The 12,692-nt window shown below is 38.9% G+C and overlaps 1 protein-coding gene and 1 non-coding gene across 2 annotated transcripts; one reads left to right on the top strand and one right to left on the bottom strand.

Annotated features, from left to right (window-relative positions):
• The first annotated feature begins 2,053 nt into the window (after positions 1–2,053).
• On the top strand, positions 2,054–9,897 carry acta1a (actin alpha 1, skeletal muscle a). The gene is made up of 7 exons (XM_037765557.1): positions 2,054–2,209; positions 4,401–4,540; positions 5,251–5,575; positions 6,975–7,136; positions 7,904–8,095; positions 8,230–8,411; positions 9,430–9,897. Exons 2-7 carry the CDS (start codon positions 4,412–4,414, stop codon positions 9,571–9,573), a joined length of 1,134 nt encoding a protein of 377 aa, XP_037621485.1. The 5' UTR covers positions 2,054–2,209; positions 4,401–4,411; the 3' UTR covers positions 9,574–9,897.
• A 2,431-nt stretch (positions 9,898–12,328) lies between these two features.
• Positions 12,329–12,400, bottom strand: trnae-uuc. The gene has a single exon. It is a non-coding gene; the product is annotated as a tRNA-Glu (tRNA).
• Positions 12,401–12,692: the final 292 nt, after the last annotated feature.

Below are 12,692 nucleotides of genomic sequence, written 5' to 3' on the forward strand. Positions count from 1 at the left end.
AGCGTTCACATTATTCATAACCTTATTGATGAGATACTTTGGTAACACACGTTACTGCTTATGCTGACGGCTGAGTGATGTTTCCGTTTGAAAAAAACGTAGATGGAGTCGACCTTAAGGTTAAATAATAATGTTCACATGTAGCTACAGTACATATAAAAACACTTGCATGAAAGCAAAATAACATACATATACTTCTACTTTACTATAATTATTTGCTTTAGTTACTTTGCAGATTCAGATTAGAAATACAAAATAATCTCTGCAGGAACTAGGTTTAAATTCTGTTTACTTTCTACTCTCCATGGCTTCTTATTGTCTGATACCAGAACCTTCAGGCCTAGAAAGTGACAGAAACCTGACCGTGTAGTCTCCAGAAGCTGGCCTGCATTAGTCAGGACTTCCTCCTGTTTGGTGACGAGGGGCAGATGTTGGTTATAAATAGATTTTTGCCACCCTGACGCGATCCTCTGTGATGATCCACTTTCACAGCCCTTCTGGATAGATGACTACAGTCTCCTGCCATAGTTTCAGGTCATCTTCCATTTAAAACTCACCCTGCAGCTCTGATCTGCAGCACTGTGAATCCCGACTCCTCAGTGGATCTCAGTTAACAGTTGGATAAACACAGACGGGTCTGTTAGCTCAGTTTTTTTGTCTCTGAGGAATTCTGTCTCAGCCGTCCGGCTGCAGCTGTCCGATGGGTTGGAGGTCCCGACCCTCTTGTTTTAGAAACTGAAGCGTGAACGCCACTCAGCTGCTGTGTGGATGTTGTTGTTCGAGCTTCCAGCTGAGCAGCACGACCTCCAAACAATCCTGAAAGAAATCTCAGGGTGTTATATAAAAATCCTCCTGAAGCCGAGATGAGAACAATATTCATTCATGTTTTTAAATCAAACATAGTTAAAAGTTTATTTAATGAGCCGACATAATGATAGGACTCTGATTTGGCTGACACCAGAAGTTTGGCTTTTTGCTTAAGAATCTGAATTTATGAATATAAATTCTTGTCAAAATAATGAGCAAATGAATCAAATAGAACCGAGAGCAGAGATTCCTGCCACATTCAGTGAATGCAAACAATACATTATTCCAAAGTAATAAGGATATAATTTACAGCAGTTATTGACTGTAATGTTTGTATGGCGTTGCCTTTACATCAAGGACCATAAAGGAAATAAGACTTAATTGTGTCATCCATGATATATTTATTGTTTAAGTTGTGTGATTTATGCCCTCTTCTTCTCCCAATGTCTAATAAACTGATCTAAAAACCAACAAGAAACAAAAACAAAACTCTAGAGATGTTTTGTCAAATACAACAAAACAAAAAAATATATATTTTATCTCTGACTTTGGTAGCCTAAGTAGAAAAGTATTTTCAAAATGTAAAGTAAGCTCTAAAGTTTTGAATGGATGTGTGTACTTTCTGTAGCCTGTGGTTATATACAATAGATACAATAATAACGCATCTGTTGATTGTGATGTACAACAATATGTCAGATTCTATTTCCTTTAGAGGAACAATACTAATGAAACCAATGCAGGGAAATCAATGGGTAAACTGCTTTTGAAAAACAGATTTATATAGTTTTATGGGATTTTTTTCTTCTTCATATATATATATATATAAAATGTAAAGCAAGCTTTAAAGTTTTGAATGGGTGTGTGTACTTTCTGTAGCCTGTAGTTATATATATTTATATATTTTAAAATGTAAAGTAAGCTTTAAAGTTGTGAATGGGTGTGTGTACTTTCTGTAGCCTGTAGTTATATATATTTATATATTTTAAAATGTAAAGTAAGCTTTAAAGTTGTGAATGGGTGTGTTTGTACTGTCTGTAGCCTTTAGTAGTAGTAGTAGTTGTCGGTGCGTCGGGTCTGGTCTCGCTCCATACACGGGCTCGAGCGCTCCGCGGCGGCCTCGCGGGGGCTTCCACTCCATATATGGCCCTCCCGGCGCGCGAGCCTCCGTGTGCGGTGCATGCATGCGACCGACCAAATATGGAGGACGGGGCCGTTTGAATTCCTGTGGAATACTCGGACATTCCTAACGGCTGTCTGGGGAGCAGACTAACGGCTGTCCGGGTGGTGGTCTCGAGGAGAAGAGACGGGGTATATAAGGAGCCGGTGGTCGCTGCCCGGCAACCCTCTAGCTGGAACCAGCAGCGGTTAAAGGTCCCTCACTGACAGCCGGAGACGAGCAGAGGTAAGCGGCTTGGAGGAGCGGAGGAGCGGGGTGGGTCGGTCCGGTGGAGAGAAAAGGAAAGAGGTGGAATCAGCTGTTTAGTTAACGGAGTCTGGTTTGTTGTAACTTTAAGTGGGTGCAGCAGACTGAGTGGTTCACTGATGGGAGCTGGCAGTGAACCGCAGCGGGCTTCTGTTCATCTTCAGCGGGGAGAATAAGAAGCTTTTATTGTGACAGGTCAACTTCCTGTCAGGGAGCCAGACCTGCTGCATTCAGGCACTGTCGGGATTTAGATAGAGAGATACTGTAGATGGATAGATAGATAGATAGATAGAGAGATACTGTAGATGGATAGATAGATAGATAGATAGAGAGATACTGTAGATGGATAGATAGATAGATAGATAGATAGATAGATAGTAACTTTATTGATCCAGAGGGAAATTCAAGTTTCCAGCATCACAGTTCCATAGTGCAAAACATGTTAGTAAAAAGGCAGTAAAAAAGTTAGTAGTGCAAAGTACAAACAAATATACCAGATATAAAAATACAAGGAGATGAAGAAAACTGTTAAAATGAATATAGTGCAGGGTAACAGCTGTGATACAGGACTATTAAAAAAGTGAATATAGTGCAGAAGAGACTGTTAAATGCAGGGTAACTCCAGTAGCTTAGTCTATGAAAGTGCACTGTGTGCATTATTTATTTATTTCTATTATTTCTATTATTTCTACGTGAGAATGCTACAAAAAATCCGAGTTTTCTATATCACTGAAATGTAATGTTTAGTGTATTGTGTAAGCTATGTCATCAATTAGGGTTACAATTGTGTGATTTATATTAAACTGTAAGATATTTTTAAATAATACATATTTAAAATGTTTTTAATGCAGACAGACATGAATTCATTTACAAATATTTTTCCCCTAAGCTTTTTATTAATCAAAATGTGTTTCCATTTATAATAACAAAAGTGTACAAAATGTAAATGTAAAGTAACCTACAATCAAAGGGTCCTGTATTGAAATAAAAATAAAAAAGAACTAAATGACAAAAAAGCATAAATTATATTTTTAATTTTCAAAAATGTAATTCTAATATTTATTTATGTACACTCAGTATTTTTTAAGTTTTGATGGAAAACAATGACAGCAAATAGTCTTTTTTAGAAAATCGACATTTGTGAATAAAAACTATTCACAAATAAAATTATAATATTTACTTACAAATGTAAAACATTTAACACACCCTAGGAAGGGAACCAAGCCCGACATATGTTGTTAAACAACACTGAGCTTGTTTTTTTTTATTTAAATGTTCCTCACAAAGAGCACTTGGATGAGCCATAGCAGCCTAAAGTTCAGATGTAGGAGTTTATGAGGAGCACTTGAAGGCATCATTACACTAAGTGATTGTTAATGGTGTTTCTGTTTACTACATGACCACATGCCATTACAGGCTGAGTAAACTGTTTTCAACTCTGGTTTAATGATAAACAGGACCCAGACACTGCAGGGCGGGGAGAGGATATTTAAGAAGACTGAGTTATAGTCATTATCCTTTAATTACCCATACAGTTTAAATAGAACAGTGAGTCTTGTCTAGGAAAAAAAACAAAAGAACAGATGCATTTGTTGATCTGTTGATCATCATACTCCACAATTGAAGAAAAACTAACAAAATATAAAATAATAGTAAATAATAACAACAAAATATTCTCCCAAAACAGAAGTACAAAGGTTTGTCCGTGGTATAAGATAATATTATAAGAAGAAAAAAAGTAAATTAATTTAAGATTAATCAAAAAGAGGTTGTTTTTAAACCTTGGTGCTAGTTTTAGCAGCTGTAAACTTATTTTTGGTCAGAAATTATGTAATGTAAACAAAGAAAGTAGATAATTTAGTGGCTAAGGGATGAAAAACCACAGAGTTATAAACATACTGTTAAACAACATGTAGCTATGGCTGTGGGGATAAATTCTGTACTTCTTACATGATCTGGTTAACTACTGTCTTAGGTCATTTGTGTGCATTCAACTTGTAATTATGGCATTTCTGACATCACCTGAAGGCTAAACTAAACCACATGACAGTATTTGTATTTTTTTTTTAATTAGATGTCAAAACTCCATGTCAGACAAATGTCTAGTATTTTCTCCAGTGCATCTATCTGCTGTAAAGAAACTCACCACCTCCTGACTTTCCTCCTCCAGAACCCGCAGACATGTGTGACGACGAGGAAACCACCGCCCTTGTGTGTGACAACGGCTCCGGCCTTGTAAAGGCTGGCTTCGCTGGAGACGACGCCCCCAGGGCCGTGTTCCCCTCCATCGTCGGCCGCCCCCGTCACCAGGTATCCCATCCCATGATGGCTATTGTCATCTTTTTCACTGTTTCTGACTAAAAAAACTGCAGTTATTGACCAGCTTTTTGTGAATGATTGAGGATTGTATCTCCACCAAGGAGGGTGAAATCACCTTTGGTTTGATGCTTGGTATAAAGTCTGCCATCGCACATTCACACTCTAAAGGAGAAGTAACTTAATGATGATTTTTACAAACTTATGACCTTTTCTCTACTGCCATCATCAGGCCAATTTTTGGCTTACTTTATTTAAGTATTCTTTTACAATTCCTTTTATAATATAAGTACTCTATTGAGCACTTTCTAAGTTTTCTTCTATGTTTTTACAAAAGTAGAATAAAAACATCTATAGATTTGTTACATTTTCAATCGCAAGGTATAATTTTTAGCACAGACTTTGTAAACAAGGACTAAGGACTCAACTAAGAACTGAAAAGCAACGTTTGTTTAATTTATTTTTAAGTTTCTGTCATGAATAATGCATGTATACACATCTATATAGGAATCTGACCTTTATATTCTATTTGGCATTTTATTGATTACAAAAAAAGGCTTGGTACATCACAACACCAGAATCAGGTATAGCCAAGTCAAATACAAGGAATTTTGCCTCGGTATTTTGGTGCATTATGGTCAAAATTGTGCAGGATATTTAATGTTGATGGACTTCTACTGACCAGTGTATCCTCCTCTCTTCAGGGCGTGATGGTCGGTATGGGTCAGAAGGACTCCTATGTGGGCGACGAGGCCCAGAGCAAGAGGGGCATCCTGACCCTGAAGTACCCCATCGAGCACGGCATCATCACCAACTGGGACGACATGGAGAAGATCTGGCACCACACCTTCTATAACGAGCTGCGCGTGGCCCCCGAGGAGCACCCCACCCTGCTGACGGAGGCCCCGCTCAACCCCAAAGCCAACAGGGAGAAGATGACCCAGATCATGTTCGAGACCTTCAACGTCCCCGCCATGTACGTGGCCATCCAGGCCGTGCTGTCCCTCTACGCCTCCGGTCGTACCACCGGTGAGTCTGCTGTCACACACATACAGTGTTCAAGAGTTCAAGGACTATAACTTCTTATATGTAGAGATGCAACTAAGGATTATTATTATTGTCCATTTAGGGAGATTTTGCATCTATAACAATGTATCTATTCCTTTAAACCTGCAGCAGGCAGAATGTGTTTGGCATCAGTGGGAAAAGAATCCATAATAACCTTTCGTGACAGGAGACTTTGGCCAATCACAGGTCATTTCAGAGAGAGAGTGTTCCTATTGGCTGTTCATTCAACGGAGGAATCTGTCAATCATTCGCAAACTCCGATCAAGCGGTGAAACTAGGCAGCGCTGATCAAATATGAATCATTATTCTGTTACTGTAATGCCTATTTTAACCGTTTGATCGGAGTTTGCGAGTAGCTTTTTTTAATCATATTTTCTCCAATCTTGCCGACTGCTGCTTTAATATCTCTGATTGTATCGGGAAAACGTGGGCAAAACAATACGCAGAACTTTTCTGTGACAGTTATCATAACATATAGTGAATTTTTACCTCAACATTGGATTTACAGGATTTTTGCATCAATCTGATGTAGTACTTTAATTTTTTGGTTCTTTAATCCACTGGAGACATTTCATTATGTTAGTTTAATTGTTTATCAATTAAATTTACAGAAAATGCACAATATCATGATCAATATTTCAATAGTTCTTTTTTTTTTTTTTAAATAATCTGGTCCATAAAATGTTAGTTACTTATAAAAGTTACTTGAGCCAAACCCATTGTCTTTAAACTGCAAGCAGCCAAAATCTGGTAAAAAAACCCCAACTCAGTTTCAATGATATGAAACATAGAAAAATAATACATTTTTCAAGAAAATGTTACTATCTTTACTCTACAAATGATGAAAATTAATTATTGACCATCAATATTAAACCCTCACTTGATTACCGAAATGATTAGCTAACTATAGAGCAGTTAATGGATTAGTAGATTCGTAGAACATTAAAAGCAACCATTTCGATAAATTAGTTGAACTATTAGTCAAACAAAAATACCACTTTTTTTTGGTTTCAGCTTCTCTAATGGCAGAATTTAGTGCTTCTCTCTGTTTTATATCATGTAAACTGCATATCTTTTGGTTTAGGATTGTCGGTCAGACAAAACAAGACATTTGACAACTAAACAATATTTTATTTGATAATGAAAATAATTGTTAGTTGCAGTCCTAGTTAACTATATAAGTCAATAAGTTGTCTGTCGGTGAAATAAACCAACTTTATAGACGATGACAACTGATGTAGACATTAGGGCAGAAATGTTGCACTGCAGTAATCAATAAAGTAGTTGTAATTGAGAGAATTGATCCTGTTTTGAACCTCTTCCTGCCTGTTAAACTTAGATTGAACTCTTCTGTTCTCAGGTATTGTGCTGGACTCTGGTGATGGTGTGACCCACAACGTGCCCATCTATGAGGGTTACGCTCTGCCTCACGCCATCATGCGTCTGGACCTGGCTGGTCGTGACCTGACCGACTACCTCATGAAGATCCTGACGGAGCGTGGCTACTCCTTCGTCACAACCGGTAAGCGGTTCAATTTTATTTTAAAGGTCCCATATTATGCTCATTTTCAGGTTCATACTTGTATTTTGTGTTTCTACTAGAAAACATGTTTACATAATGTAATGTTCAAAAAACCTTTATTTTCCTCATACTGTCGGCCTGAATATGCCCTTTATTTACCCTCTGTCTGAAACGCTCTGTTTTAGCACATTTCGACTGAATTGCGACGAAATTGCAACAGAATTGCGTTGCTAGGCAACAGCTTGGGTCCATGTGTACTTCCTGTCAGCTGATGACATTCACATACACTGCAACCAGGAATAAACTGGGACACATTTAGAATGTTTATGTTTAAATCTGTTTAAAGTGTCTAAATATTGTATATTTGTGACATCACGAATGGACAGAAATCCTGACAGCTTGTTTCAAATGCAGAGTTTCTGAATACGGGCTGTGTGTATTTCTCTGTGGATTGAACGTTTCAATACTTTCACAGTTTTTATATAGGACTTAAGCCTGCTTTATAATATAAAAACATGAAAATCGCACTTTTTTATAATATGGGACCTTTAAGACCTCAAAAATATGAAACATCCTGTTTGTGAACTTTTACTGTACGTGCCCCAAACAATGCTGAGAAATGGAAATCCATTCAGTTTGATGCAAAGTCTTGATGCTAGTACTCTGTCTTAAAACATCTAAACACTGGTACCTGAGCTTTACGGTAGTTTTCAATTTAATTTAATTTGTTTTGTGCACAAAGTCTAATCGTTCCTCTCCGTTTCCAGCTGAGCGTGAGATCGTGCGTGACATCAAGGAGAAGCTTTGCTACGTGGCTCTGGACTTTGAGAACGAGATGGCCACCGCTGCCTCCTCCTCCTCGCTGGAGAAGAGCTACGAGCTGCCCGACGGTCAGGTTATCACCATCGGTAACGAGCGTTTCCGCTGCCCCGAGACCCTGTTCCAGCCCTCATTCATCGGTGTGTAGTATGAACTGAATATCTCAGCATCCCCACATGTGAAAATAACGTGATGAATGAAGACAGCTTAGCAGCTTTCCACTCTGAAATCTTGTCATTTCTAACCTTGATCTCTCTGCTGTGCACCTGAACAGGTATGGAGTCCGCTGGTATCCATGAAACCGCCTACAACAGCATCATGAAGTGTGACATTGACATCCGTAAGGACCTGTACGCCAACAACGTGCTGTCCGGTGGCACCACCATGTACCCGGGTATCGCTGACCGCATGCAGAAGGAGATCACGGCTCTGGCTCCCAGCACCATGAAGATCAAGGTAACTCACTTGACATTACCGTTGATTCGATCGTACAGCCATATGTGATATTTCAAAATCTCATTCCAAAACCGTGGGCATTAATCCGCTGACATAACAGCCTCCACTCTTCTGGGAAGACTTTCCAGTTTATCCAAAAATGGTTCTGTACAGGCTCATCAACACCAAACAAGGAAAACAGTTTCTATTTGAACAGGGATGTCCGCATCATTTTGGCCATATAGTGAAGCAGATGTGATTTAAAAACTGTGGGAAGCAGGCCACATATTTTGTTAATGAACAGAAGCAAAAAAGGCTACTTAAAGGAGCAGTGTGTAACATTTAGGGGGGATCTATCGGCAGAAATGTAATATAATATTAACAAGTATGTTTTCTTTAGTGTATAATCACCTGAAAATAAGAATAGTGTTGCTGTTAGCTTAGAATGAGCCGTCTACATTAGGGTGCGGGTCCTCTTCACAGAGCCGGCCATCATGTTTAGTAGCCCAGAACGGACAAACCAACATGGGCTCTAGATAGGGACATTCGCGTTTTCACAGGTTCACAGCCACCGTAGTTCTCCTACACGCCTGCCACACGGGAGAAGTTTACGATATTAGCAATCTGCAACCTCACCATTAGATGCCGCCAAATCCTACACACTGCACCTTTGGCAGGAGGGTAGAGCAGGTTGTCCACCAATCGGAAGGTCGGTGGTTCGATCCCCGGCTGCTCCGGGTCACATGTCGATGTGTCCTTGAGTAAGACACTTAACCCAAAATTGCTCCCGAAGGCTGAGCCATCAGTGTGTGAATGAGTATTTAGATTAGATCCTGATGGGCAAAATTGGCACCTTAGCATCCTCTGCCTTCAGTGTATGAATGTGTGTGAATGCTGACATGCAGTGTAAAGCGCTTCGAGTTGTCAGAAGACTAGAAAAGCGCTATATAAATGCCATCATCCTATCTTTTATGATATGAATTTTATATGTACTATCAGGCAACAAAATCAACCAACCTGATTTCCTTCTCCTCTGCAGATCATCGCCCCTCCTGAGCGTAAATACTCGGTCTGGATTGGTGGCTCCATCCTGGCCTCCCTTTCCACCTTCCAGCAGATGTGGATCAGCAAGCAGGAGTACGACGAGGCCGGCCCCAGCATCGTCCACCGCAAGTGCTTCTAAACACGACGCCTCCACGGCCACCTCAGGATCTAGAGCAATAAGACGCTGCTGTCCCAGGACTCTGAAACAACATCCTCTCTTTAACGAGGTCTTCACCATCACAGATCATTGCGTGGCGTCTAACCTGTACATATGTTATTTATTCCTTCTGGTATGTATGTGATGTTTTTTTAATGTGAATGATGTCCGGTGTGTATGTGAAAGCTTCGAGGTACGGCACTCTCCAACTCAGAGCAACTGAGAAAAAGGAGACAAAAAATCACAGAAAAGACCAAAAAAGAAATGAGACAATAAAACACATATAATAACAAATAAAATAACAAATTTATTTTCACGTACGACTGCTGTCTGTTATTTCTGATTCTGAAAACTTTGGATGTCTTTTGTAGGTTTGTTAGACGTAAAAAAACAATGAGGTTAGGTAAAAGTAGTAATACTACAGTGTTGAAGTACTTTGTTAGAAGTAAAAGACCTGCACTCAATTTTTTACTGAAGTAAAAGTACAAAAGTATTATCAAAATATACAATACAGTATTTAACATGGATTTTAATCATTGATGCATTAATGTGTTCATCACTTTACTGTTGCAAGTGGAGCCGATCCCAGCTGACATTGGGCGAAGGCGGGGTACACCCTGGACAGGTCACCAGACTATTACAGGACTGACACAGAGAGACAGACAACCATTCACGCTCGAGTCAACAATTAACCTAACCTGCATGTCTTTGGACTGTGGGAGGAAGCCAGAGAACCGGAGAAAACCCACGCTAAATATATACCCATCAGCCATAACATTAGGACAACATGGGCACCCTGACCGGTCTGCGGCTACGCTGACCCATACGCAACAAACTGCGATGCCCTTTGTGTTCTGACACCTTTTTATCGGAACCAGCATTAACTTTTTCAGTAATTTGAGCTCCAGTAGCTCTTCTATTGGATCGGACAACACGGGCCAGCCTTCGCTACCCACATGCATCAATGAGCCTTGGGTCTGACCCCGTTGCCGGTTCACCGGTTTTCCTTCCTTGGACCACTTTTGGTAGATCCTGACCACTGCAGACCGGAAACATCCCACAAGAATTGTAGTTTTGGAGATGCTCTGACCCATTCGTCTAGCCACCACAATTTGGCCCTTGTCAAAGTCACTCACATCCTTACGCTTGCACATTTTTTCGGCTGCCAACACAAAGTTCAAAATGTTCACTTGCTGCCTAATATATCCCACCCACTGCCAGGTACCATTGTAACAAGATAACCAATGTTATTCACTTCACCTGTCAGTGAAATTTTATGGCTGATCGCTATGTATATGTATATCGTATGTATGTGTATATATATATATATATACATATATATATATATATGTTTATATATACTATGACTTTTTTTTTTCCCGACATACTATACTATGACTTTTTTCAACATACTATATTATGAGTTATTGAGGTGGTTCGGGCATCTAGTACAGATGCCCCCTGGACGCCTCCCTTGGGAGGTGTTCCAGGCACGACCAGCTGGGAGGAGACCATGGGGAAGACCCAGGACTAGGTGGAGAGATTATATCTCCACACTGGCCTGAGTCAGAGCTGGTTAATGTGGCCCGGGAAAGGGAAGTTTGGGGTCCCCTGCTGGAGCTGTTGCCCCCGCGACCCGACCCCGGATAAGCGGTTGAAGATGGATGGATGGATGGACTATATTATGACTTTTTCATGACTTTTTTTACATACTATACCATGACTTTTTCCGACATATTATATTATGGCCTGAGCTACTGCCATCCTAATAGCCTGTTCCCATACCGGGAGTCGAACCCGGGCGAGAACCAGGAATCCTAACCGCTAGACCATGTGTGACTTTTCAAAGTGAAAATACCATACTTATTTATTTTTTCGAGATAATGTACTATGACTTTTTTTTGACATAATATGCTATGGCTTTTTTTTTATTTCTTAGAAATACTAAATTACGATTTTTTTCGACATAATGTACTATGACTTTTTTTTGTCATACTTTACCATGGCTGTTTTTCAAAATATTATACTTTGAGATTTTTCTGACATCATATTATGGCCTGAGCTACTGCCTTAAAAGCCTGTTCCCATACCGGGAGTCTTTTTTTTGACATACTATACTATGACTTGTTTTTCATGAAAATGTTGACATGCCATACTACGAAATTTTTTTCTTGAAAATTTCGACATACTATACTATGACTTTTTTGTCATACTTTACTATGGCTTTTTTTCAAAATATTATACTTTGAGTTTTTTTGACTTTTTCCGACATATTATATTATGGCCTGAGCTACTGCCTTAAAAGCCTGTTCTGGGTGAAAACCAGAAAAGATACTATACTCTGACTTTTTTTCGACATACTATACTACGAGTTTTTTCGACATGCTATACTATGACTTTTTTTCGATATACTATAATTTTTTCAACATAGTATGATTTTTTTTTCGTCATATTATACTATGGCTTTTAAATACTATTCTTTGACTTTTTATGACATTTTCCGACATATTATATTACTGCCTAAGCTAGTGCCCAGTGACTTTTTATTATTTCAACACTTCTTTCATTTTTCGAGATACTATATTATGACTTTTTTCAACATACTATACTATGACGTCTTTAAATTTCTTCGACGTACTATACCATGACCTATTCACACCATACTAGGATTTTTTTTGGAGTCCTAACCATTTATAACATTTTATATTATGGCCTTAGCTACTGCCTTAAAAGCCTGTTCCCATACCGGGAGTCGAACCCGGGCCGCCTGGGTGAAAACCAGGAATTCTAACTGCTAGACCATATGGGACTTTCCAAAGTGAAAGCACTATACTTATTTTTTCTAGATATTGTACTATGACGTTTTTTTCGAGACAATATGCTATGGCTTTTTTTTTTACTTCTTAGAAATACTATACTACGATTTTTTTCCGACATGCTGTACTATGACTTATTTTTTTTTAAATTTCGACATACTATAATATGACTTTTTTTTTATTTTATCGACATATTATACTCTGCCTTTTTTTTACACATACTATACTATGATTTTCTTTCGACATACTATACTATGACTTCTTTTAATTTTTTTGACTTACGAT

This window comes from Sebastes umbrosus, chromosome 3 (assembly GCF_015220745.1).
Source record: "Sebastes umbrosus isolate fSebUmb1 chromosome 3, fSebUmb1.pri, whole genome shotgun sequence".
Classification (NCBI taxonomy): Eukaryota; Metazoa; Chordata; class Actinopteri; order Perciformes; family Sebastidae; genus Sebastes; species Sebastes umbrosus.

What these genes read in the sequence shown, in the direction of transcription:
- acta1a (XM_037765557.1), top strand. Translation starts at nt 4,412, where the DNA reads ATGTGTGACGACGAGGAAACCACCGCCCTTGTGTGTGACAACGGCTCC. An exon ending in TCGGCCGCCCCCGTCACCAG is followed by an intron (nt 4,541 to 5,250) that starts GTATCCCATCCC and finishes TCCTCTCTTCAG; the next exon opens with GGCGTGATGGTCGGTATGGG. An exon ending in CGCCTCCGGTCGTACCACCG is followed by an intron (nt 5,576 to 6,974) that starts GTGAGTCTGCTG and finishes TTCTGTTCTCAG; the next exon opens with GTATTGTGCTGGACTCTGGT.